This window comes from Alternaria incomplexa (genome assembly GCF_024043165.1).
Source record: "Alternaria incomplexa strain BMP 0042 chromosome Unknown scaffold_8, whole genome shotgun sequence".
Classification (NCBI taxonomy): Eukaryota; Fungi; Ascomycota; class Dothideomycetes; order Pleosporales; family Pleosporaceae; genus Alternaria; species Alternaria incomplexa.
Genome location: NW_026249857.1, coordinates 508,641 through 533,558, shown reverse-complemented (window position 1 = coordinate 533,558; position 24,918 = coordinate 508,641). Strand labels below are relative to the sequence as shown.

Below are 24,918 nucleotides of genomic sequence, written 5' to 3'. Positions count from 1 at the left end.
GCACCACCATCCAATTGCCATGGCGCCCCAGCAGGCCCTCGTCAACCTCTCGCCCGCTGAGCTGTCGTTCCTGCGCTCCACCCTCTCACAGACGCCGCCCATCCGCCTCGATGTCACCAAGGGCCCCCGCGACTTTCGCTCTATGCGCGCTGAGTATGACGTACTGCCCAGCGCAAACGGAAGTGCGCGCATCGCCCTGGAAGACGGGACCGAGGCGCTCGTAGGAGTCAAGGCCGAGGTGGAGAGGTCACGGCAGCGCCCGACACTGGACGAGCCCGAAGATGTAGACATGGGAGAGGGCGAAGAGACGGACGATAGCAAGGGCAAGGGCCAGAATGCCTGGGTCGAGATGAGCGTCGAGGTGCCAGGCTTCCGCGAAGACGACGCTCTGCCTGTGTTCCTGTCCTCCATGCTCACCGAGAGCTTGCTCGCCAGTGGAGAGCTCAAAGACCGCCTGTACATCAACAGACGGTTTCACTGGAAGCTCTACGTCGATGTAAGAAGTCGCGATACGCCTCTTCTAAACACACTGCTAACAGCCCTAGATCCTGCTTCTTTCACCCCCGCTCTCCTACCCGCTCGCGCTGCTTTCCATGACCACCCATCTCGCCCTCCTCACTACCCTCCTACCAGCCCTAAAGTCGGAAAAGGACGAAGATCCCCTGTTCGACGACGACTGGGATGCCGCCGTGCCGCTATACCCCAAGCAGGCGGGTACCAACAAGACTGCTCCCCAGCTAGGCAAGCCCCCAGTCATCATACTAGCCATGGCAGTGGGCCCCAACATCATCTTTGATCCCGCCAAGGAGGAGCTCGCAGTAGCAGATGCAGTCCTCGCGATCGCATGCACAAATTCAACAACCTCGTCAACGGGCGCGCGCATCGTCTCCATCCGGACCATCGACCCCCCGTCCCACCTTACGCCCCCGGGCGTACCCAACTCGATGAACTCAGCAACAGGCGGTACTGCGCCCACCTCCAGTGCCGATGCGCTCACACAAAGAGAACTGTTGGCGACTTCAGGTGTCTGGACACCGCCCCGAGGTGGCATGAAGAGAGGTTTGATCACACAAGTCACAAAGATGGTGGTTGAAAACGGAGGAGTCGCTGAAGAAGTCATTGGCGCATTGGCATCAATTGAGGTCGGCTGAAGAGAGCGTGACGCCTACACAACATGCAGCGACCTTCAATCAAGGACTCAGTGGGCACTTTTGAGACTTCACGTCCAAATAGGCTTACCGCGCCGAGGAGTACGTCAAGGAGGATCCCGGAGGAGTGTTGGAGCATTTGGCACAATAGTCGTCTCACGACAAGCGTGCTATGCGCCGCTTCATGTGTACTTCAATGCTCTGGCATTGCGTCATCAGACGGCCCGTTCAAGAACAACACGGTCTTGGCTTGGGAAGCCATATAAACATATATCAATACAACACGACATGCCATCTTGATCCACTATCGCAGTATCGTATGTATGATGCATAGTCCCACACGGAAAGGCGGGATCATAGTGCGTTTGATGGCCAACATCGGCATTAATAGTGGAACATTACCCTTGCAGCGTATCAGAAGAACAGACCGTCAACCTCACTTTCCTTGATACGCCTCGCAAGCCGTCAAGCAAACATCGCCGAACATCCCAGCCCCCATGTGTTCTGCTTGCTTTTGTCGGCCCCCATCCCGCGTCAGTCAGCCACATTCGGCTAGTGTAAATGACATGTCAGCTGCGGCTTCCACGTTGTCGTCGTTTCCCGTTCTCTCGATCGATGCTGCCATTCACACCGCTTCGGACACGATATAAGAGAACACCGTACCATTCAACCGTCGCGGAGACACAAGAGATATAGAGTTGCACCGCAATTACGTTACACGATATAACCCCGCACCGTCGTCGCAAGGCTGAAGTCTAATAACACAGCCCGTATCAAAAGCGCTAACAACGACACTGGATGCCCTAGAGGAGTCCAGATCAAAAACATAAAAGTTCCAGACGGAAGCAAGGTCATACATCTCGACAATCAAGCAGAACAGAAGCCATGATGGATCTTCACCACCAATCCCACTTCTCGGCCTTCACGCGCTTCTCCGAAAAGCTCAAAGACACCACCAACCGGCGCAAACAAAGCGCCTCAAGCCACTCCATCCGCAACCCTTCCATCAGCGGCCTCCCCGCAGACGCAGACACAGCCTCCATGCGGTCTTGGGACTCGGAACTCTCACGAGACAGCCGGCGCAGCAGCATAGGAAACTACGCGGACCGCGTCCGCCAAATGTTCACTGCAGGTTCCACGCACCCGGGCAGCGGCCAAAGAAAACGCATTACAGACCTCCCTGTTGAGGTGCTCCAGCACGTATTCATCCACCTCGACTTCTGGGACTTACTCCGCTGCCAGCGCGTATGCAATGTATGGCGGCAACTCATCCCCGGCGACTCCCCTTTACTAGCGGAGATGCTGTATCTGAAGCCGTCCCGCAGTCTGCAAATCTACAATCTCGTCCCCACAACCTTCGATTTTGAACTGGATGTTACGCCGCAGAGTATAGAAGACGGGGTGCAACCGTCTGGCACCCGGTTCTCAGTCGGCGTGCGCAATGAGATTAGTCTGATGAGGAGGTGTTTGGGGCTTATACGGACGAGCCAAGAGATTGTTTTCCATCCGGTTGTTATGGATTTTAATGTTTGGATTCAGAATGAAAGGGTATTGGGGTGCAAAGAGGGGTCGTGGAGGGATATGTTGGTTTCTATGCCGCCGCTGAGGGAACTTACTTTGAGGCATGGGAGGAAGAGGAGTGTGGTCAAGGTTTTGACTGTGGGGGATGATGAGGACGGGGTGAGGTTGGGGGCGCTTTTTGATGCCATGGATGAGTGGAGGCGGACGTTGAATTAAGGGGTAGGTCGTGCTAGCAGTGGAGATGCTGGTTCATCTTGCTGCTGGACGGCGACAAAGGGACCTGCTTTGGCGAATGTAGATATGTAATACCATGTATTCTTCTTAGCAATTTTCTCGTGCAGAGGCTACTGAAAGTGCGATGCAATAGATGCAAAAAGAGAAATGCAAAGCAGAAGATACGACAGCAGGCGCTGCTAACTACTGTTCTCCGTATGTGCGTGCATATAGGTTGGTAGGTAGGTAGATAAAAAACAAAAAAGAAGATCTAGGCAAAAAGACAAAAACAAAATACCAGTGGACACCCCAACCCGTCACCCGACTTCCAACCCTAATAGGAGTAATCCAGCGCCGCCGTCCCGTGGTGAATACTAGACTGCGGAATTGCTTCCCTCGTCAAGTTGTATTCATTGCTTAGGTCCCTCCAGCATCACTGGTTACCCAAGTGAGTGGATTAAAGGACACCACAGGACTCGAACTGGGCTCCCGTTAAAGTATTGACAGTAAGCCGGATTTGGAAACGGAATGTCTTCTGGCTGAGACCCGTTACAGGTGGCAAATTTTGGAATTAAAAATTATATATTGATAATACAAATCACAGATGAGTATGCAGCCCAGAGGCTGCATAGTCGTCGTCGCTCTGCGAACTTGTGCGAAGGTTGTGAGCTTCTGGTAGCCCAAGCGAGGAGACTGCGGGGTAAGAGTGGCCTCTAAAAGTGGGGAGTCTTGGGCCTTTCCGCCCACCTACGACACAGGTGCATCATTATGAAAACCACAATCAAAACGCGGACATGAGTTGAACGACATTTGGAGAGGAACTCCATGTCATGATAGCTACGATGCAATATAATCGACTTGCACAAGTCACCACAGATGCGTGGGTATCTATTCTGCGCCTCCCAATGCGACACCTCCGCCCAGTGATGGAGACTCCGACTCACATCTTCAAAGCACGTACTAGCTTTTGAATCTCGATCCGCACATCTTCGCATCCTGGCCGCTTCCCTTCCTCTCCTTGCACCATGTCGCTGATCAGTTGCTGCACGTCGTCGCCTACATCACCCAGACCTTGCGCGAAGCCATCCGGAAAGACCCCTCGGCGCAGCTCCGTAAGAGCAGATATCCGCTCCATACGCGTGTCGAACTTTTGAATCATCTCAAACGCTACGACACCCAGAGCGAAGACATCGAGCTTCTCATTAATGCCACTGCCTGTGTGGGGACGGTAAAACTCCGTACCCACAGGCTTGAAGGTATCCGATACAGTGCAGCTGTCGCTCAGCGCCGCGACAAGCCCGAAGTCTCCGATGCGCGGCGTCATGTGTAGGTGATCACGCTTCGGGCACGTAGTGCAGCTCGAAACATTGACGGATCCGTATGGGGCGTGGCGCGCTCGTGAGAGCGATATGAAGACGTTGGCTGGTTTGAGGTCGCGGTGAACTACGCCTTGTGCATGGAGGTATTCGACTCCGGAAACGATGTTGTCCAGTAACTCCAGCGATACGCAGGGGTGGAAACAATGCTGTTCGATCGCGTGTGTTGTGGGTGAGTGTTGATCGGAAGAGAGGAAAGCGGCAAGGTTGGTTTCGCAGAGGCTCATTTGCACATTTAGTGTCAGGACTGGTCCAAGGCTCTGGTTTTGGATCAAGTGGCGGGGTGCATCGCTGTTCGATATCATGCTGTCCGACATCTCGGAATGCGACTCTTGAGAATACGGCATATGTAATCTGGGTATATTTTCAACATCATCGTCCTCTTCTTCGTCTTCGTCAACATCTTCCACGGCGCTCATCCTGGACTTTGTCGACGATATTGTAGCTATGGTGTTCTGGCTTGCCTGGCTACCCCGACGTTTCGTGCGTCTTGTCTGCTTCAAAGTCTCTTTGTATGATATATGAACGTTCTCGTTCCTGGTCTCGTTCACTTGCTGTCCAGATTCGCTGAACTCAAATATGATTCCCGCGCTATTGCTGTGTTCGGTGCTCGCGAAGGGATTGTCCATCGTCAGGCTATCTAGCTGAGAATGCAGATCACCCGAGCCTGGTGAAAATGACGGAAATGCTGGTCGATCATCCAAAAGACGGTCGTTGCGCAACATCGTGACTTCCGGCGCAGTCACAGGATCTGCCGGCATTGTGGTGAACTCCAGCCAAGCGTTGTGATACCGAACTATGTTGTTATGATCGAACCGAGCGAGCGAACGAACTTCCTCAAGCATGCTTTCCAGTTCTTCGGGCCCATGCTCTTGTATTCTTGCAACCCTGGACGGGCTCACCGGTATCCTCTTTACAGCATACAATGAGCCATCTAGTTTGTGTTTGGCTTTGAAGACCTTGCCGTATCCGCCCTTCCCTACAATTTCGAGCTGCGAAAACTCCCGAATGTAGCGGTCCGTTTGCAGATGAGGATATCCACGTAGCTGCAGCTGTACGGGAGCTGATATACCAGATATAACATCGAAGCCAAGAGATGGTTGTTGAGGTAAGGGTGGATGGATCGCAGTTCCTGGTCGCGAGACGAGCGCCTGTGAAGTTCCTTCGGGGATTGGCGCAAGTTTGCTAAGGTTGCCCTGGATCAATCGATGGATTCCCTGATTCGCAGTTGCTCGGTGACCCTGCATCTCATCGCTCGCGTAGGCGTCGTCTACATTGTTGGAGATCTGACGAGCGATTTCCTTATAGGCGTCTCTTCCTACTCGTTGTACTTCCGGATCAGAGGGATCTTTTCCTAATTGCTCCGCAGCTTGCTGAATAGTCTGCTTTTCAAGCATTGAATGTAACAACAAATCTCGAACGTTTTGTGCTGAGTTTTGCCGAACTTCTAGAGGAGGCCGATGGGGCCCAAGAGACGGATGTCCAGAAGTAGCAGAATCTAGAGTTTGGATTCGTGACAGGACGCTATCCTGATGCGACTCGCTTGCTTCTTCGTATTCGCTCTCATCATCAGAAGTTGCCGAACTTGACGACGAATCTCCTGGCCTGCGGAACATGGACATTGCGAATGGAAAGAGGGGTCGTTGTGAGTCAACACAAAGCCAGGCCAGCTGTTCTCAAAGGAGGGTAGTCGAGTCAATTGAACAATTTAGAGCATTCGATGGCCCTTAGACGAAAAGACGCGCGCGCGGGTTTGTTGTTAAGTTGTTAAGACGGTTATGGTAGTGTGTTGTTCGGTGTAAGCTGCAGCGTCGAGCGAGACCAACTCGATGCCAACAGCTGTACCAGCAAGGACCCCATCAGTACCTAGGTACGCGATGTCTAGGCAAGCATCGAGCGTCACGGAATCTCATGGAAGCGAAACGTGGCACTTTGAATTGAAGGCGGAGAGCACGTTCAAAGTCACAGATTAGATCGGAACGGAAGGGCGCAATCCCAGGAAAGTGGGTCCGACCCGTGGACGGAACCGGCAGGGTCTAGCGCGTCATAGCACGTGCCCAGGCGACCGCGAACAATTCACCTACGTGCACGCGCTTTCGACCCTTTCGGACGTGTTTGTGGCTATATGACCTTCTAAGCTGCTTCTTTGCAGACTATGGGCATTATGTCGCGTGCAAACCGTCCTCTACACTCTCAACTCCTGCGAATACAAGGCTGATCTACAAAACCTTGGGCATCATGCCGCGTCAGCTACCTTGGGCAAGCAAGAGTGGCGGAAGTCGAACCCAAGCCAAGCCAGCATCATCGCGGAAAGCTACGAAAGCGCGCGCTACGGCTGACATAGATGACGACTTCTTCGATGGCACTGTGCTGGCAGACAGCAGCAGGAGCAGAACGAGATCAAATGGGTCCGACGATGACCTTCCCGGCCTTCCAACAGCACCCACAACGCCACGGACTAAGACAAGGACCAAAGATGCATTGGGAAGGAAACGTGGAGGGTCATCATCACCACCTCCCATTGATGAGCTTGAGGCGCCGCATGTTGAGAAAATGCACAAATGTCTGTCGAAGTTCGATCTGCGCGACGACGAGTGGATGATGGTGGAAGACGAGTTCCTGGAGACAGCAAAGCTCTTCTCGCGACACTTGCACATCGCCGAATACGAGAAGCTTAAGGCGATGATCGAAGAGAAGAAGAAAGAAGCTGCTGAGGTTACCAGGCCCGTTGTTGCAAATGCAAAGAGGTCAACTAGCAGCGAGATGAAGGAGAAGGCCAGGGTCCAAGAGCTGAAGCAGAAGGAAGCGATCCGCGACGTGTTTGCGTCGCAGGAAGACCAAGATGAGCAAGAAGGGCGTAACGCACTATCAAGCCGGTTCAATCTCACATCTTCGTTCATGGCCCCAAGATACGTTGCGACATCCAGGCCTCACCCAACGCCTAGCAAATACGCAGCACAAGATAGCGACTACGACAGCGACGATCTAGACGCACCGCGCCCGTCAGCAAAGCCCGTTTCCAGATCCACCACCACACCCACCCCAGTCCGCAACAGCAGTGCAGCAAAAGGGCAAAAGTCTGCCTCGTCTCCTGCACCCAATCCGAACCCCGTCTTCGCTAAGCCTGCGCCACCTACACCTGCAGCAAAATCTCGCTCACGCATAAGTCGCGCAACACCCTTTGATATGCTCGACGATTTGGTACCGACGAAGAAAAGTAGGGCATTGTCGGGGTCTTCGCCGCAGCAGCCTGTTGAGACATCGCATGCAACGCGCGCATCAAGTGTCAGCAAGTATTCCCAATCCTTCGATTCCGCGGACGATCGCGGCGGTGCTAAGCTTGGACGATCAAGTGCTTCGTTCGATGGAATTGCGTCGGTCAGAGATCAGGGCGGCAGTGGTGGTAACAGCGGTGTCAGTAAGGAGACTTCGGAGCGCATTACCAAACGCAAGGCTGAAAGGGAGAAGAACGAGAAGGAGCCAAAACGGAAGGCTGCAGATTTAGATGATGTACCGACATTCTTGTTTTGAACAGTTGGCGCTCACTATGATGCGTGGGGTTTTGACTAGGTGGTCTTTTTTAGGAGTTTATCGGGGGAGTTTATGATGATACCCTAGTTATGACTTGATGTATGTTGTTGAGAATGGAAGATATTGAGCTACAGTTCAAGGATATGGTTTCTTCATGTTCGTTAATATCATAAATTCTCGTGGTAGTATCATGAATTCTCGTATAGACCACCCACATGGGCGTAACGCATCCTCTTCCAAGAGCAGTACGCAATCGCCAAAGCAAAGCAAGAAGCACTAGTTTGAAGTACCCCAAAGGGCGCCATGAAAACAGTTGCAACAAGAGTCTATCCAAACATCTTGTCCAAGACACGGTTGAAAGCATTAGTCTCTGGCTTCTCCACAAAAGTACGATGGTACTCCTCAATCTCCGCGAGATCAGTCACAAGATCCGCTTCAGACGGTGAAACCCACTTAGTCCTCTTGAGAACCTTCCAGAAAATGAAGAGAACGGGGAAGGCAAAGACCCTGTATTTCATGTCAGTATTGTGTCATGGTAGGAACAGAAGGGGGTGATGGGGTGGAGACTTACATCAAGTATGAGAACAGGAAATCAGCGACAGCCCACTTGCCATTCAGGAACACAGTATAGCCACCGACAAACGTCATGATGAAGGTGCATACAAGGCCGTACCATGCGGCGTAGGGCTGGCCAATACCCTTGTATGGCAGCGTGTCTCGATCGAGACCCTGTGCCTGACACGCCTTGTGGAACTTCAAAAAGGTGAAGCACATGACGCTGAAGTTGATCAACTGCGATGCCGTCACCAAGCTGACGAACCAGTTCAGCACGACAGCGGAGTTCTCGCTGAGCTGGAGGAAGGACAGCAGGGCAATCAAGAGGACGAAGAAGACGCAGTAGAAAGGTACACCTTGCTTCGTGCACTTGGTGAGGAACTTGGGCGCTTTTCCTTCTAGAGCGAGACCAAAGAGCGAACGGGACGCGCAGTAGACGTAGGAGTTTCCGGCGGAGAAAGCGGAGGCGAGGACACCAGCGTTGACAACGTGAGGTAGACCTTCGATACGGAGTCGGTTCATGGCGATGACGTAGGGTGAAGCTGCTGCACCTGGCTTGCCGTCTCGGAAAGCGGCGATCAGCTCTGGATCGTTGTAGGGCACGTTGATACCGACAGCCAGCGAGCCGAGCACGAAGAATGTGGTCAGACGGTAGAAAACGGCGTTGTAGGCACGGGGCATGACTTTGCGCGGGTTCTCAGTCTCTCCTGCTGCCATGGAAACGTAATCTGGTCCGGCAATCGTAAAGGAAGCCTGGATCAGGCACTGTAGGAAGCCCAGGAAGCGACCGAGCTGACCTGGTTCATAGAGTTCTGTGAAACTACCAGGGTTCTTCCAGTAGCGGAAACCGTACCGATCTTTCTCCGGGTTGCCGCCCAACATGGAGATGAAGGTGAAGATGAGCAGGCCGATGATGAGGAGGACTTTGCCGATGGCGGCCCAGAACTCGGTTTCGCCGTACCATTTGACGGCCATCATGTTGATTACGCTGCGCTGAGGTTAGCACTTGATCTGGATATATCCATTTGAAGAATCCAAGGCGAAGGTTAAGCACACAGCTGCATGGCAGCTCCAACGTAGACGCCAAAGTACCAAACGCATGAGTTGCCAGCACCAGGATGTGGGGTATTAACGTACGCATAGAGCACGAGAACGATCGCGATGATGGCGCCTGTAGGCACGACATCACTCCAAAAGCCGATGATGACATTGCAAGCCACAATCTCAAAGGGCACAAGAGCAGCTTCGAACACGAAGAAGTTCCAGCCAGCCGCGAAACCGAAAGCATCATCCACAAATCTTCCGGCAAATCGGATAAACGGCGAAGATATAGGGAGGAATGTGACCATCTCAGCGATACCTGGGTAATTGCATTAGCTGGTGCGCGGCATTCTTAGCGCGAGCGATGGAAAAAGGTGCTTTGGGGTATTGGATAAAGCGCATGGGCATTGTCGCAATGGGAAGAAGTTGTCGCTTTGGAAAGTAAGGGATGGAGAGTCTCACTGAGCGTCACAGCCAGAATGACAGTACACCTTATGAAACGTTAGCATTAGCTCATCGCCGTGGATGGCGAGGGAAATATTGCATACCATAACGAGAATGCAATGAACAAACTTCCAGGTCCTCCGTTCATCAAACCTCGGCCAATCTGCACGTATAAGGCAGTACCAATGGTTCCTCCAATACCGATAAGCTGGATGTGTCTGCTCTTGAGCGTTCGGTGCGTCTGATCGGTGACTGCCTTCACAGATCCGACAATACTGGGATGACGGGGGCCGACATCGTAATGATTCTTTTCCTCGTCGGTAGCAACATAGCCCGTGTTCTTTACCTCGTAGGGTCCGCCAGCACCAAAGTCTTGGCCGTAAGAGGCCATTGTATTCGAATGTCGAAAACCTCAAGGCTGGGCTTCAGTGTATAGATTTGAGAAGCAGGGCAAAGTACTGTACTACGAAAGCCATGTACCAATAGCCGGTTGAGTTGTCTTATAGATAGCAGGCAAGGCTGAGGGTCGTCGTGCAAGATAGCAGAAAAGTCGGGGAGCGACCTGTTAAATAACCCTCTCAGCTGCCCTAGCGAGCGCGAGTGGGAACCCTGCATGAGCTTCCTCGTGGTGAACGCTGTAGATCGCGCTAGGCAGACTGGGCATTCACAATATCCCGCTTCTCCAAAATTCGGGCCTAACGTTAGTGGAGGGCGAATTACTGATGGGTGATTTTGGCGTTTGCCATGGCGGGGCTGCAGTAGGCGTATTTCACGTCCTCGGTCCTTCACTGGCCAAACGGATGCTCACCCAGAGTGATATCGATGGTCGGTGAACCCTTGTCTCGTACGCCGCGTGTTGGGTAAAATCCCGATAACGTCGTTTGTGGGTGCAGGGATTGAGATACCCGGCATCGCTAGACCAGCTGTCTTTGAGCCCCCAAGCGGGGCCTGAGTACATCGTGCAGCAGTGTCACGACATACGGTACCCTCAAGAACGTTACTTCTTCTTCTGTCGTGCATTTGAGGCCTCTTTCGCATGTCCAGCTTGCGCAACAGCTGTTATCGAACCATACCTATCGTCTTCCCTGTCGGCCTCTCCGAATCCTTCCACCCAGTTTGTGGAACGAAAACCCCTCCATCTCTTGAGTGTATCTTGGCCTGCGCTTTTACTCCAATGACCGAGTCCGCGTCATTTTCTGAACGGCTGAAGCTATCTTGGCATTCCTGGGCTGGCGGGTTGGCTCCAGGCTTGCTTCGAGGCTTTGCGTTGTCTCCGTTGCCTGCAAGAGGCTTGTTCATACCTCGGAGACAGCCACTAGCTCGGACCCAGCCACCTCGTAGTCCTCAAACTGACAGCCGCCCGCTGCGCCGAAAGGAACTAGAAGCTGCTTGCCGTGAGTCGAGACTCTGACTCGGTAGATACGTAAAATCGTGTGTCGCTTTCTCTCCCCGCGGGGACGAAGATGCATCGCTCGACTGTTGTTACCATGTGATGCTACAACGCCACGAGAAGGCGTGATGGCTGTCAAGCTATCAGTCCTGCGTCGCTTGAGCCAGCCTCTTTCTGCATCCAAGCAATAAGCGATACACCTTCGTCAGATAAGCCTCAGCTTACCGGTGAATGCAGAGAGACGCGTTACCAACTGTCGCTGACACTTGGCGGTGTTCCTTGCTCATGCTTCGCCTCTCTGAACGATACAAGACGATGGCTTCCACCTGCTCACTTAGCAAACCGATATCTCGATCGCCAGGGTAGATATTCATGCTGTCAGCAGATGTCAGATGTTGTTCGCCTGGAAGAACGCGGCGCGCATACCAGAGAGGTCCAAATAGGCCAAGGATACCTCTGCCATCCTGCATGTTCGAGATGTTGCGTCCAAGGATTCATAAAGCTTGGAGCTACGTATACCGAACAAGCAATCTGGCACATCGAATCTGCCGTCGCCTTCCTACTGTGTCGATATTCCGCGTTCTCGGCCTATGGATCGTCGGGCGACCAGCCGCTTTTCTCATGCGAGGAAGGCGCGACATTGCGATGCCGGGTACCGTTACGACAACATTCCAGTATGATGTGAGCAGACGCTTCGAAAATAGGAAAGAGAGCTTAGACGAGAATTTACAGCAGCAACAAGGGCGGCGGCTCTCTTAACAGCTGCAGGTGCCGACCTGGGATCATGAGGCTGTCGCGCTGTCATTGGTCAATCTGAGAGCATGCCCAGGTGTGGTTTATCCCGAGGTCGCCAAACACCCTGGAGCCTACGTTGACGTTAGGTCATCGATTTTGAATTACTCATAATGTAGTCATTGGACACTAAGTATACACGTTAAAGGTACAGTGTCTGATAAAACCAACCCTCCCCAATAGCGCCTTCGCTGAACTTTTGCATGTGTGATAGTCGATAGCAATACAGTCGCTAGAGAGAATCCCGGCCAAGAGGCTTACGCTTGACAGAGGGACTGGACGCAATCTTTGGCAGGTCCGCAGTGACATCCTTCATCGTCATGAAATCCTCATCCCCTTGACGGCCCAGTTCCCGGTTCAGCTTCTCTACGGTCGTGACTTCGCCCAACCAACGCTCCCCAGTTTTGTGATCGAAGTGCACTGGCTGGACCAGGCCGCGGTAGCGCGACATATCGTCTAGGGTTGGTGGGTAAATGATGGTTGTCTCCCTGCGTTCAAAGCCCTCCTCAGTCATATATGGCTTCCCCTCGATGATCTGCGGTTCTGTGCGCCATTCGAATGGAGTTGCCGGAAGGTTCGGCTCCTTCTGAACGATATCCCACCATCTGTTCTTGCCAGTGCGGTTCGGCAATTCGTCTGCGGATATTTCGATCAAGCCCTCGCCATCAGGGTTGGGAATGAAATGACGGGGTGGAAGAACCTCGGTCTGGAGAACGGGCTGCAGTCGATGATAGTATGTGTAGTTGTGGATCTCGCGGTGGATCTGCTGCTGGATAACCTCGTGTTCGTGTGGTTTGATGATCTCGTGTGTAACGGCTGTCAATTTGTTAGTCATGTCGTGACTTTGGGAGGATCAAAGCTTACCAGGGGCGACCGTAGTGTCTCGATCCGTGTCTACAGTGTTGTTGAGGTTCACAACACCCGCAAGGATCGCTTGCTGTTTCTCTTTCCAATCATGCGCGCCATCCGTGCCCTGATAGTCCTTCGTGATCGCGAGACCCGGGAGAGGTTTCACGGCCAACGCATCATTGTTGGTAAGTCCTGGTACAGGCTGGCCACTCTTGCTCAATCCATGTTTGTCGGAGGAAGAGCGCTGCTCGCGCGATCGAACGTCATCATCCAAGCCGCCGTTGTTGATATCGTGACTACCCACTGCATACTTGTCGGTGGGAGCTTCGGTTGGCACTGCGCGTATGGTGCGGCCTGGACCGTCTACGTCGATTGATCGTCTGACTTCGCCATGGGGATGGTGTAATGTGTCTGATGTTATGTTAGCACTGAGTCGCCAATATTGTAATTGCGCTCTCAAACATACTGGGTAGGGCCGGAAGAGCCTTTGATCGCTCGCCATCTGTCGATGGCCTATAGCGCAGATGCCTATCTGGAACGCTGGGCTCGACATTTGAATGCTCTTCGGAAACAAGCGCAGGAAGGTACGATCTGTAATCGTCCGCCATAGAGCCATTGGATCCATTGGAGCCCGTGCTAGGAGTTGCTACTGCATGGCTCGCTCGGCGATCGTGATAGGCAGAGTCGCGTGGTTGACCTCGAGTCTCCGGGTGAGAGACATCATTGGGGGCCGTGGGCTTTTGCTGCCGACTGCTAAGAGGTGATGCTGGGTGCTGCTCAGTGCGCGGGCTAGTCTGATCAGGATGCTCGTACGACGCTCGAGGGGACTGAGTGGGCGTCGACTTCTTCCTCCGGTGGAGAACGGACTTGAGCTTCTCTTCGATCTTTTCCATCGTGTCGATGGGTTTGTGAGCAGAAATGGACAAGTGGATGTGGGAGCTATGTGAGATGCCGATCTATTGTCTGTTTTCACGAGGCACGGTACTCATTGTTAGGGTGGATGACCTCACAGCACTTGCGCACAGTTGTCCATTCAAACTTTCCGGCAGGAGCAAGCCGAAGTCTGGAGAGTGTGCATGTCAGCTAGCTAGGGTGTATATTTGGAGCTTCCAGACATTTTGTCGCAACGGTTTGCGAAAAAGTATAGCTTCAGTGATGCCGTGTCACGACGGATGGAGCTGGTGGCTTGAGTAGCACAGGCCGCAGTCGTGTTCCCGCATGTTGGCGGCCTGCCCGGAGCGGTCCAGACTTGTCCCTACGTGAAGCTTTCTCATCTCGATTGAGACTGCTCGAGCTGCCCGCACAGCTTGTCGCATTTGGCCCACGGCAACGGCATGCGTGGCGACTCAGCATGACGTAGCCAGCGGTACTTGAGTTTGGCGGTGTCTGGCTAATGAGTCGGGGTACCGGTGGTACGAAATCACACAAAAGCAAACAGCATCCATTGCCACTTTGGTATGTCACAGCGGAGATCCAGGCGGCATGACGACAGGGAGGGGGAGTCTGGTCGCGGGCGGCTCCACTGATGATCAGCTTAGCGTACCAAAGGACGGGCGATCGTGTTAGCCTGCACCTAGATGCAGCCAGGCCTTCGGTATTTCCGAGACACACGCAGATGCAGGCGGGCTGTGAGAGGGGTCAATGAAATTTGCAGTGAAGAGATCAACTTTTGAGATTTCCTACGAGGTGTTATGAAGTTCCACCGGGAAGCAGCACGGGCCTGCTGTCACAGAATGGCAGGAGCACGACCCTAGCGCCGATCTCTTTGACACCAACTGGAGATGCCGGGCTCTTCCTCCCCGAATTGTCATAGCACTTGTACCCTTTGAGCACCTCATCCAGAGAGTTGCGACACTTTGAATCCTTCGTGAAGCCCAATTCCTGTTTGGACACGCAGCATGACTACATCATAGCGGCTAGGCTGCGGTAGGCGTGGAACGACACCACTGGGTGCATCATAGTGGCCATCTCCATTGTCAAGCGTACCAACGCCGTCTTAAGCGCTATCCATGTAGTCTAGCACCAGTGAACTAAGGGCCCTGACGCATATCACGTCGCTGTGGCGCCCTGTGGGCCAACCAATCGAGGCTGCTGTGAGCATCGATCGAGGCCCGTATAGCCTCAACCCACTGTTGCTGCCCCATGATGATGGCTCTTACCCTTGGGAACAAGGAATTCGGCCTGCGACTGCCGACTTTACCTGGAACTGAACCCCCCATTACGTCGTCGTGCATCTGTCCCACTAGCGCCCTCACTGTATAAGAAGGCACTGCAGCGCCTTGGGAGCATCATCATCACACCACACACAACAACTCCTCCACACTCACCAACAATCAATCCACTACCACCAAACCACCCTAATCACCCAACAACAACCACACAACTATCAAAATGGACAAGGCGAAAGCAGCTATCACCGACTTCATGGGCCGCTCCGGTCACCATGACACCACTGTCCACGAGGCAGTTGCTCCCGCTGTCCAGCACGAGGTCATCAAGCCTCACGTACACGAGGAGGTCAACACCGCCATTGACAAGGAGGTTCACCAAGACCACTACCACCGCACTGTCCAGCCCGTCCAGGACCGCGAGGTTCTGCCAGAACAGCACTCTGCTAAGCTCGGAGCTGTTCAGCACCGCGAGTTCGACCACCGCGATGCCGATGCCACTAAGAGGGCTCTAATCGACGACCAGGCTCGCTTCGCTGACGAGCGCCGTGTCGAGGACACTACCCACAGCCAGAGCGTTGCCCCCACTGTTGGCGGAGAGCACGTCCACCACGTAAGTTTTCAAACAAACAACAACAACCCCCACCAAGACTGACGTCATCTAGCACATCCACGAGACCATCCAGCCCGTTGTTCAGAAGGAGACCATCCAGCCCAACGTCGTCCACACCACCGTCCCCATCCATGAGGTTCACCATAACAAGGCTACCCACCATGAGACTACTGCTCTCCCAGCCATGACCATGGAGCAGTTCAAGGCCAAGGGCGGAGCTCTTACTGGCCGTGAGGAGCGCTACGACGAGTTCGAGGGTGTCCCCAAGAACATCGGCGGTGCCGGTGGCATTGGATCTGCCGCTGGTCTTACCCACAAGACTGGCGGTACCCACAGCCACGAGCACGCCAGCCACGGCGACTACAACGCTGCTCCCAACCACCACTCCGGTACCAGCAACCCCCTCGACCGCAACAACGACGGCAAGGTCTCCGCCAAGGACCTGACTGGCAGCCACTCCAACACCGCCCACACTGACCGCGGCATGGCTGGCCAGGGCAACCTGACCGGCTCCTCCACCCAGGGAGGTGTTGTCGGCCACGGTGCTGACCGCAACCACGACGGCAAGGTCGACAGCCACGACCTCCACGACCCCGCTCGCAGCCGTAAGTTTAGCACTCCAATACAATCTCACGACCTCATGCTAACGTTTCGCAGACAACGAGGGCGCTACAGGTACGAAAGACCCCAGTGGACATGTTGTCGGCGGTACCGATCAGGGCAATATGGAGCATCGTCCCAACGAGGATGGTAGCTTGCCTAAGGCCCTGACCGAAGACAAGTCCAGAGCCGTTCCCCACTCCCAAGCCTCCGAAGAGGAAGCGAAGAAACTCCTTGAAGAACATCAAACCAACACTAAATAGGTCACAAGAAGCCCTCTATCATGGACAAGCTCAACCCCAGTAAGTTTTGCCAGTACTCCTCTCTTCGACCTTTCATCTGACCATTTTCCACAGAGGTTGATGCCGACGGTGACGGCAAGGCCGGCTTCATGAAATAGATGCATTCTGCTGCACTCTGCACCACGCGCGATCATCACGACTGCATGCGAGATACCAAGGACTATTTCCTATGACATTGTATAATTAGCCTAGTAATGAATTAATCACTACAACCTCCACACACGTCTCACTTATTCATGATACCTGAATCTTCAATGGGACTGAATTCTTACTGGAGTGTTGATTGTGGTCATGACACCAGACACACTTAGATACATGGATGGCCTTCCTTTCTTCGACCCAATCTACTCGTGAGACATGTGCAAAACACATTCCACTGGCTATGATGTGGTGACTTGTATGTCACTACATCAGAACACCCTTTCACCTATTGGCTGCCACTGATCAATCGACTTGTCGGTAGGTACTATCACCACCCTGCCGCCAGTCCAACCTCCGAGGTCTCCTGTCCCGTCAAGATTAACACCAAGCAAATCCACTGATGCCAGACCTGCGTCGTCGATTTGAGGAATGTCGTGACTACAATAATTAATCCTAGTGCATACGTAGATGCCAGCAGCTGTACTTACTACATCAAGCTCAGATGTGGATTGTACTCGTCCTCGGCCCAAGCTTTCGCCTTGCTTTCCTCTTCAAATCCATCGACTTGCTTCCGGGACTGCTTTGCTAGTTGCTTGATCCCATCAAGCTTCTCGCACTTGATGTACAGTTTCCGAAAGAAGACGTCTTCGCTGCCCAGACGTTCGAACTTTACAATCACATCCTTGATAGGCGGCAGATCGAGTGAGTCGAGCCAGGCCTGAGGATCTGGCTCATGCTTGGATGCTGTTATCTCTGAACTCAGAGTGATATGGGGAATGAAGCGGTGAGGCGAGCCGAACTGCTTCGATGTTTTGTCGATGAGACAGGGTAGGACTGTGCTCAAAGTATGGTTCGCTGGCGGAAGCAGCCAAAGAGATGAGCCGGGCATATTGGAAACCTTTTGGATAAGTGCAGAGAAGATGCAATGTCAAGTCAAGCTTTCGTGCCCTCCCGAGGTCTTCATTAAGAACCCCGCATTGGTATTGCCCCGATGAATTGCCCCGATGCCTCTAACGCCACGTGGCTAGTGTCGCGGGTAGCTTCAGCCACACCTGGGCACCCTGACGTCTCCAGCTGACTTGCATGTGAAAGCGCGCATCAAGTCCGACAAGCGTTCCCACTTGCTCGATAGCACCACCTCTCCGCCGACGCGACGAATGAACATGCGACTTCTGCCACCGCGGCGCTGTCAGCCGATCACTATCCCAAATAGCTCAACGCCATGAACGAAGCCCTCAGCGTCGTTTCGGGCGCGCTCTGGAGCTTCCTGCTGTGCTTCTTTGACGTGGCTTTCTTTTGGCAACGAGTGCGTCAGCTTCCCTCTGCTGTTTCAAAGACCGTTCTGGATCAATTGATGTGTCTTCGGATGTAATGCTGATATGTTGAAGAAATTATACGCGTGGTGGGTGCAGAAGAGCCAGCGGGATCTGCTGCTCGAAGCTGTGAGCGATGCGCGCCTGTTCGAGGAGTGGGAGGCTGCTGCGTATAAGCTGGACGAGGTGCTCGACTACGACATGTGGTAAGCAGTCCTTTCGTCCTATCCTGAATAGGCCCATCCCAATGGACAGCTGCTAACAGATCCACAGGCGACAGACTGCCATAAGCAAGGACTACGACCATCGCCTCATCCATCAGCGCCTCTCCGCCATCTACGAAGCTCAAGAAGATAACGATATCCTCGGCCTCATAAACCTCCTTCGCAGCGGTCTCGTCCGCAACCTCGGCAATATAACCGCGTCGAACCTGTATAATCGCGCATACGCGGGCACGAAGCTGCTGATCGAAGACTATGTCACCCAAGTCGCATACGCCATCGAGAACCTCACCCAGTACCCTACATCGAGAAACTCGGACAATGGCTTGACAAACCAGGCGAAGCTGGATGTTCTCCATGACACAAGGCAGGCGTTCGGCAGATCTGTCTTGGTGCTGCAGGGCGGACAGGTCTTTGGCATGTGTCATCTTGGTGTTGTGAAGGCGCTCCATCTACGTGGATTGCTACCACGAATCATAGCCGGGACTGCCACAGGTGCTCTGATAGCCGCGCTGGTGGGCGTGCATACCGAAGACGAGCTATTGGAGTTCCTGACAGGCAACACCATCGACTTGACAGCCTTCACCAATCGTCCTTATAGGAAAGGCGCTGGGGGGACTGCATGGATAGGGACGCTCATACGTCGTGCTAAAAGATGGTGGAAAGAAGGGCATTTCTTGGATGTCGGTGTCCTGGAAGATGTCCTGAGGGCGAACGTTGGTGATCTGACGTTCGAAGAAGCATACACCAGAACAAAGAGGGTGCTGAATATCACCGTCACAACTACTAGTGGTGGAGGTATACCGAACCTTTTGAACTACCTTACTGCTCCCAATGTTGTACGTGGTCCGCTCCTTCTCCATCCCGAAGCAGCTGCTAACATTCCCAGCTCATCTGGTCTGCAGCACTTGCCTCCAACGCCACGGCCTCCTCGACTCTGTACCATTCCGTAACAATGATGTGCAAAGACGAGGAAGGCAACATCGTGCCTTGGTCTCCAGCTTCGAAAACCACCTTCCGTCCTTACACACACGCTTCGTACCGAGACCGCGAATCCCCGCTCCATCGCATCGGCGAACTGTTCAACGTAAACCACTTCATCGTCTCGCAAGCCCGACCATACCTCGCACCTTTCCTACGCTCAGACTCACACCATCCAAATCCCAAACAAGACGGACGCTGGCGCCTCAGCATGCCTATACTTCGTCTCGTAGTCCTAGAGATACAGCACAGATTACAACAAATGGATGAACTGGGTCTGCTCCCCCCTTCTATCCGTCGTTTCCTCCTAGACGAAAACATCCCAGGCCCAAGTCTCACGCTGGTACCTGAACTCACACCTAGCGACTTCTTCAAGCTGCTCGAGAACCCTACCAAAGAGGCGATCGACTACTGGATACTGAAGGGAGAAAGGAGTGTATGGCCAGCAGTGACGGCACTCAAGATTAGATGTGCGATTGAAGTTGAATTGGATAGAGGATACCAGCTTGTTAGGAGGAGGAAGCCTTTTGATCCTGTTTTACCTGCAGGTACTGGGGGCTTGAAGAAGAGTGGGAGTAGAGGGGAGGTGCAGACTGGACATGGTTTTGGGGATGAGAATAGAGAGAGGGAGAGGAGGCATAGAGCGAGGGCTGCGAGTTTTGGCGGGAATGGATTTTGAAGGGCATGTAGTTGGATCTAAAATTTTGCCGTGTAGCCGGCTACTGTATGCAAGATTTATTCTGGAAGCACTTTGGAATCGATGTACGCCCCACGGGCACAATCGGAGCATGTCTCGCGCGCTATACTTTGGCAGGAACTGCTGTTACCTACATGAGGCATCTTACCCACTCTCAGCCTTACCCGCTCCACCTGCAGCGTCGGTCAAGCTTCGCACGTCATCTACGCTAAAAGAATTCGATGTTTGCTGAGGACCCAAATATCGTGTTGAGGATACCAATCAGCCATCCGCCCGTCAATTGACACTTTAAAAACATCTTAAATCTGCAGCAAACTTCCACTTCCCTTATTCAACCTCTTCATACCCCCCATCAAAACCAAAATCTCAAGTCTCGACATACAAAATGGCAACGTGAGCCCCACCATGACTACCCCGCCAACTGCGCGCAACTCTGAACACACAAACTAATTCTTGGACAGCAACATTACATGGCACCCGTCTCTCTCGCGCGACGAGCGCAACAAGTTCCGCAAGCAAAAGGGCTTCACCATCTGGTTCACCGGTCTTTCCGCATCTGGCAAGTCGACAATTGCGACGGCGCTTGAGCAGCATCTGCTGCACCTGGGATTCGCGGCATACCGTCTCGATGGCGACAATGTACGATTTGGGTTGAACAAGGACCTTGGATTCACAGAGAAGGACCGAAATGAGAACATCCGCCGGATTGCTGAGGTACGTGACTATGCGCAATCTATATCCTCAAAAAAAATGCACTAGCTAACATCATTTCTACCACAGGTCGCAAAGCTCTTCGCCGACTCCTCCACAATCGCCATCACCTCCTTCATCTCACCCTACAAAGCCGACCGCAAGCAAGCGCGCGACCTCCACGCCGTCACCACCGGCGAAGACTCCCCACTTGCCTTCGTCGAGGTCTTCGTCGACCTCCCGCTCGAAGTCGCCGAGGCGCGCGACCCCAAGGGCCTGTACAAGAAGGCAAGGGAAGGCAAGATCCCAGAATTCACCGGCATCAGCGCGCCGTATGAGGCGCCTGAGAACGCCGAGATCCACATCAGGAGTGATCAGAAGAGTGTGGAGGATAGCGTAAGGGAGATTGTAGAGTACTTGCAGAGTAAGGGATTATTGGAGTTGCAAAAGTAGGAGTTTCACATTTAGTGGTATGAGCCTTCTGAAGCGGATGGCGAGGACCGAAGTTCCGTCGCGGGTTGACTTCAGAGCTGGATAACGAATTGAACATCACTGACGGACTCTACTCCGGAGTACTGTCGACGCATGAGCGTCCATTGAGTTTTACAGGACGTCTACTGAACAACGCGTCTCCAGACACAGCACAGAACAGGATAATCACATGGCTGACACTCAATGCACAGTTTAGGATCTACTCGTTAAGAAACATTGGACAACGGGTTCTCTCTCCCCAGGTCAATAGCATGAGAAGCTGTGTTTCATGACCCGCTGTACCCGCGCACATCACAACCCCAGATAACTCTATGGTTACTATATGTATACTTACATCTCAAATTCTTACCAGAGACCAGGATGTATACCAAATATCCCGTTCGCTCTAAGTACAGCACCGGTCTAGATACCCAATCTTTGGGGCCAGACTAGGGATCATACAAAGGGATTTCCAATTCTTGATACGGCACAGTTGCAGCTTACATGAACCATGATGCTCACATATTCCATGCATACCATCATGACAAAAACCGTTTGATCCCTGTATCTGCGGCTGACACCCGAGGGGCTGGCTCTGGGGCTGGATAGCGTGCTTCAGATGTTATTGGAACCTGAGACTGAAGACAGTTGTGTTGAGGAGCGTTGAGCGATACCTAAGGTTGTGAGAAATCGACTTCTAGTGTACACCAAGAGGCACCATCACCATGGGCTACATGATCAGTAATTCCCAAATTAGCAACACAGACGATTGCGCAACGAAGCGTGGAAGGGAGCATCAATCTCCGACGCACAACCCCAATCCTTCTTTCTTACCTTTTAGCCCCACCATCCATCCGTCTACAAACGGCTATCGCAGCCATCGAAGCGACAGCAAATCTCGGGGGTATCGTACGTCTTCGACCCACGAGGCAAATAACGCCATAGCAAACTGACTCTCATCACACGGGGCGAGATGTCGGCATCCCGCATCCAACACCGAGTCCTGGAAAACTCAAAAAATCCTACGTACCCTCATCTCCGCCGGCCTCATTGGACCCAGTTGCACCGGTACGCAAACCCGACCTGCGACCTCAGTCATGAAGTTGCAGCGGAGCGCCGCCGCGGCCCTGCAAGCAACAAAGAGCGACCCCACATCAAAACGCTATATGTGAAATCGCGCTAAGATCTGTGAAAAATAAGATGCCGTGTTGCGCCTCGTTGTTTAGCGAGGCATGATCCTCGATCCTAGTCTGCCTAATTCCCTTTCTAAGGTTTTTTGCGTGGGATGACGAGTTGGACGTTCTTGGCTTGGGGGCCCTGTTTTCCCCATATTTTCGCGGAGTTGACACGTCGGATGGGAATGGTTTGGGGAGTGTGGTTGAACTTTATTCGTGATTCGAGCTACCCGCGGAGGTACGGGACCTTGCGGATGTTCGATAATGTTTTCGAGATGGGGTGATTGGGGCGAGGGCGGCGTCTGTGTCAGTTTGGACTGGGGAACCTGGTGATGAGCGCGTTATCGGGGTCGGTATCGGTAATCAGCTTGGGGTTGCTCCCGGAGTTGGCATCTCATCTTGGTTATCGTGACGTTGACGTTGATAGTGCCCAGGTGAGGTTGCGACGACTACGATGCCTAGGAAGTGAGGCGACGGGTTGCCGCTGTGAGTGTACTAGCGCGGTGATTGAAAGCGGTCTGGGCGTACACGTGGTTAGTATTCGAGGGCATGACAGCCGACCAAGCAGACAGTCGAAAGCAGCAAAAGAAAAGCAAGGCTGTAAATGCGACGTGAAACGCTGGTGCACTGTCAACGGCCGTGACGGGTGGCGTATGGCGTCTGCCCGCATTGCCCGCATGGGCGCGTGGTAAAAGCAAACACGACTGGGGTCCAAGGCATGACGACTTCAGGGAAAGCAAGCATATGGGCAGGGTAGCGGTTGTCTAGACAGGGTACCGTTCCGATTGGGGTAGGAGGGGGTACAAGACCCTGGTCTCTAGTGGCTGGAACGAGTATTGGATCAAGAGAAATGGGTCGATAGTAGTGCTCGAAAAGGGAGACGTTGAGTGTGACTGTGATGGCATGGTAGCAAAGGCGCCGTCAGCGCTTCGGCATCAAAAGGAAATCCTCCGATGCCTGTCTATAGGGCGCCTTTGTATGTGATGCAATGCCTGGATTTCTTTTCAGTATCAACGGCGGAGTAAGCTGCGCTTCTCGGCCCTCATTCTACAACCGTCCGCCGAGATCCTGCTTGAGCACGTCTAGTATCCTCTTACTATCAACTTCCTCGTCCCCTCCTCCCCCGCTACTGTCCCCTGGCATGCGCCCCTCACCTTCTTTCAACCGTTTCAAGATCTCCGGATCGAGCTCCTGCATCATCTCATCAAACTCTCTCTGTTGCTCTCCCTCTAGCTTCGTGTATTCTTCCTCCAACATGTAGTCTTCGGGCAGCTTCTCCATACCAGCAGGGAAAACGTGGATAGTCGGAAACTCGAGTATAGTACGGCCGTGCAGGCTTTCACCCAGCGATTGCGAAGGGTCTAGAGGGATGAGGACGTGGCGGTTTGTGCTTGTGCGGGGCTTTAGCAGAAAAACCCTATGTTGCCCGCTGCCCATGGACTGCCCATCAGTGCGAGTATCTCCAGGACGCGTCTCGGCCAAGTCTGCTTGTCTTTTGGTGGGTTGTTGTTTTTCTTCTGCAGCAGGGGTTCCTCGTCCGGGGGTGACTCCCTCTGGCCCCGCATTGTTGACCTGAAGCTCAGAATTGACTTCATGCTGCTCGATTGGCTGGTCTTGGTCCGGTGCAGTAGGCGCAACGTCATTTTGAGGCAGGTGTGGAGGGTTTGATTGAGAACTTTGGCTGGCAGGAGCCTCGTTGTTCAGCTTTCTCTTCTTGCTTTTAGCACCACTGCCTTGTTGTACGAAAGGTTGTGCATCTTGGATCGATTGTGTAGAGGATGTCTCGGTGAGCACGCGTCTCTTGGTCTCGTCAAACCATTCGACTGTCCATACTATGTTCCGTGTAGCCTTTCTGGACACAAAGATCAGCAGTGTTACGTGTACGCGTTGATAGTGGGGGGCTTACTTTGTAGCAGACATGTGCGACTTATTCTCTTTTTGTCTGCTCATGCCTTTGGGCGCCCGCATGATCTTGACGCCAGCAGCATTCTCAAGCTTGCCATACTGAACACCCATTCGCTCCCTGTTGGACAGACCATCTTGAGGAGTGCTCTCAGCGGTGGTTCCAGCGACCCTCTCAGCTTTTTCGAGGTTCCGCTCTATGCTAGAAAGAAAATTATAGTCGTGATCAATGCCCTTGGGGGTCACCAGATCAGACTTCTTGATGAACTTTGTTGGGTCGCGCTTCCCTGAGCATTGTGCGTTCTGTTGATGACGCTTGTAGCATGGCAGCGAGCATGTGCGTGCGCCACACCCAGGACATTTGTACTTGGATTTATTGCTATGGCTAATTAAACGTCAGCTTTCTCTCTCATGCATGCCGACGCGGCTTCGTTGCGCTAGCTAGTGTCACAGGAACGCGGCACACCTCTTAGGACGATTGCTAGCGAACATCGAACTTTTGGGATGTAACAAGTGCTACGGAGGGGTAACTAGTCAGACATACCAGATACTGCATAGTTCGTTGAGCAACACTGCGTCTGTCATATCGCCCGAATAGTGGAGACGGGGAACGTGATATCAGATCACCAACACCTAGGCTAGAGGTGATCGGATCTCGCGCGACGGCACGAAGGGGAGTCACTTTCGCACGGTAGCGGAATAGCCGTACGCGTGAACAGGTGCAGGGAAGGTCAGGCGGTAGGTGCTGTTGAGCGACGCGACGATGGTGTGGCGTGCAAGGCAA

The 24,918-nt window shown here is 53.2% G+C and overlaps 9 protein-coding genes across 9 annotated transcripts; 4 read left to right on the top strand and 5 right to left on the bottom strand.

The window, feature by feature from the left end:
* Nucleotides 1-19: 19 nt before the first annotated feature.
* On the top strand, nucleotides 20-1,151 carry J4E90_005986 (uncharacterized protein; the record flags this gene model as incomplete). The annotated part of the gene is made up of 2 exons (XM_051435536.1): nucleotides 20-496; nucleotides 546-1,151. 2 exons carry the CDS (start codon nucleotides 20-22, stop codon nucleotides 1,149-1,151), a joined length of 1,083 nt encoding a protein of 360 aa, XP_051290394.1.
* Nucleotides 1,152-3,822: 2,671 nt separating this feature from the next.
* J4E90_005985 (uncharacterized protein) lies at nucleotides 3,823-5,880 on the bottom strand (the record flags this gene model as incomplete). The annotated part of the gene is made up of 1 exon (XM_051435535.1): nucleotides 3,823-5,880. One exon carries the CDS (start codon nucleotides 5,878-5,880, stop codon nucleotides 3,823-3,825), a length of 2,058 nt encoding a protein of 685 aa, XP_051290393.1.
* A 2,235-nt stretch (nucleotides 5,881-8,115) lies between these two features.
* J4E90_005984 (uncharacterized protein) lies at nucleotides 8,116-10,220 on the bottom strand (the record flags this gene model as incomplete). The annotated part of the gene is made up of 5 exons (XM_051435534.1): nucleotides 8,116-8,296; nucleotides 8,361-9,332; nucleotides 9,482-9,704; nucleotides 9,848-9,876; nucleotides 9,934-10,220. The coding sequence occupies 5 exons, from the start codon at nucleotides 10,218-10,220 to the stop codon at nucleotides 8,116-8,118; spliced, it is 1,692 nt and encodes a 563-aa protein (XP_051290392.1).
* Nucleotides 10,221-12,243: 2,023 nt separating this feature from the next.
* Nucleotides 12,244-13,753, bottom strand: J4E90_005983 (uncharacterized protein; the record flags this gene model as incomplete). The annotated part of the gene is made up of 3 exons (XM_051435533.1): nucleotides 12,244-12,827; nucleotides 12,876-13,271; nucleotides 13,327-13,753. 3 exons carry the CDS (start codon nucleotides 13,751-13,753, stop codon nucleotides 12,244-12,246), a joined length of 1,407 nt encoding a protein of 468 aa, XP_051290391.1.
* Nucleotides 13,754-15,251: 1,498 nt separating this feature from the next.
* Nucleotides 15,252-16,504, top strand: J4E90_005982 (uncharacterized protein; the record flags this gene model as incomplete). Its single annotated transcript, XM_051435532.1, has 3 exons — nucleotides 15,252-15,641; nucleotides 15,694-16,246; nucleotides 16,299-16,504. The coding sequence occupies 3 exons, from the start codon at nucleotides 15,252-15,254 to the stop codon at nucleotides 16,502-16,504; spliced, it is 1,149 nt and encodes a 382-aa protein (XP_051290390.1).
* A 449-nt stretch (nucleotides 16,505-16,953) lies between these two features.
* CPD1 (2',3'-cyclic nucleotide 3'-phosphodiesterase) lies at nucleotides 16,954-17,573 on the bottom strand (the record flags this gene model as incomplete). The annotated part of the gene is made up of 2 exons (XM_051435531.1): nucleotides 16,954-17,122; nucleotides 17,176-17,573. The coding sequence occupies 2 exons, from the start codon at nucleotides 17,571-17,573 to the stop codon at nucleotides 16,954-16,956; spliced, it is 567 nt and encodes a 188-aa protein (XP_051290389.1).
* A 490-nt stretch (nucleotides 17,574-18,063) lies between these two features.
* Nucleotides 18,064-19,878, top strand: J4E90_005980 (uncharacterized protein; the record flags this gene model as incomplete). Its single annotated transcript, XM_051435530.1, has 3 exons — nucleotides 18,064-18,203; nucleotides 18,271-19,057; nucleotides 19,108-19,878. The coding sequence occupies 3 exons, from the start codon at nucleotides 18,064-18,066 to the stop codon at nucleotides 19,876-19,878; spliced, it is 1,698 nt and encodes a 565-aa protein (XP_051290388.1).
* A 403-nt stretch (nucleotides 19,879-20,281) lies between these two features.
* On the top strand, nucleotides 20,282-21,039 carry J4E90_005979 (uncharacterized protein; the record flags this gene model as incomplete). Its single annotated transcript, XM_051435529.1, has 3 exons — nucleotides 20,282-20,289; nucleotides 20,358-20,610; nucleotides 20,677-21,039. The coding sequence occupies 3 exons, from the start codon at nucleotides 20,282-20,284 to the stop codon at nucleotides 21,037-21,039; spliced, it is 624 nt and encodes a 207-aa protein (XP_051290387.1).
* A 2,240-nt stretch (nucleotides 21,040-23,279) lies between these two features.
* On the bottom strand, nucleotides 23,280-24,690 carry J4E90_005978 (uncharacterized protein; the record flags this gene model as incomplete). The annotated part of the gene is made up of 3 exons (XM_051435528.1): nucleotides 23,280-24,084; nucleotides 24,139-24,437; nucleotides 24,679-24,690. The coding sequence occupies 3 exons, from the start codon at nucleotides 24,688-24,690 to the stop codon at nucleotides 23,280-23,282; spliced, it is 1,116 nt and encodes a 371-aa protein (XP_051290386.1).
* Nucleotides 24,691-24,918: the final 228 nt, after the last annotated feature.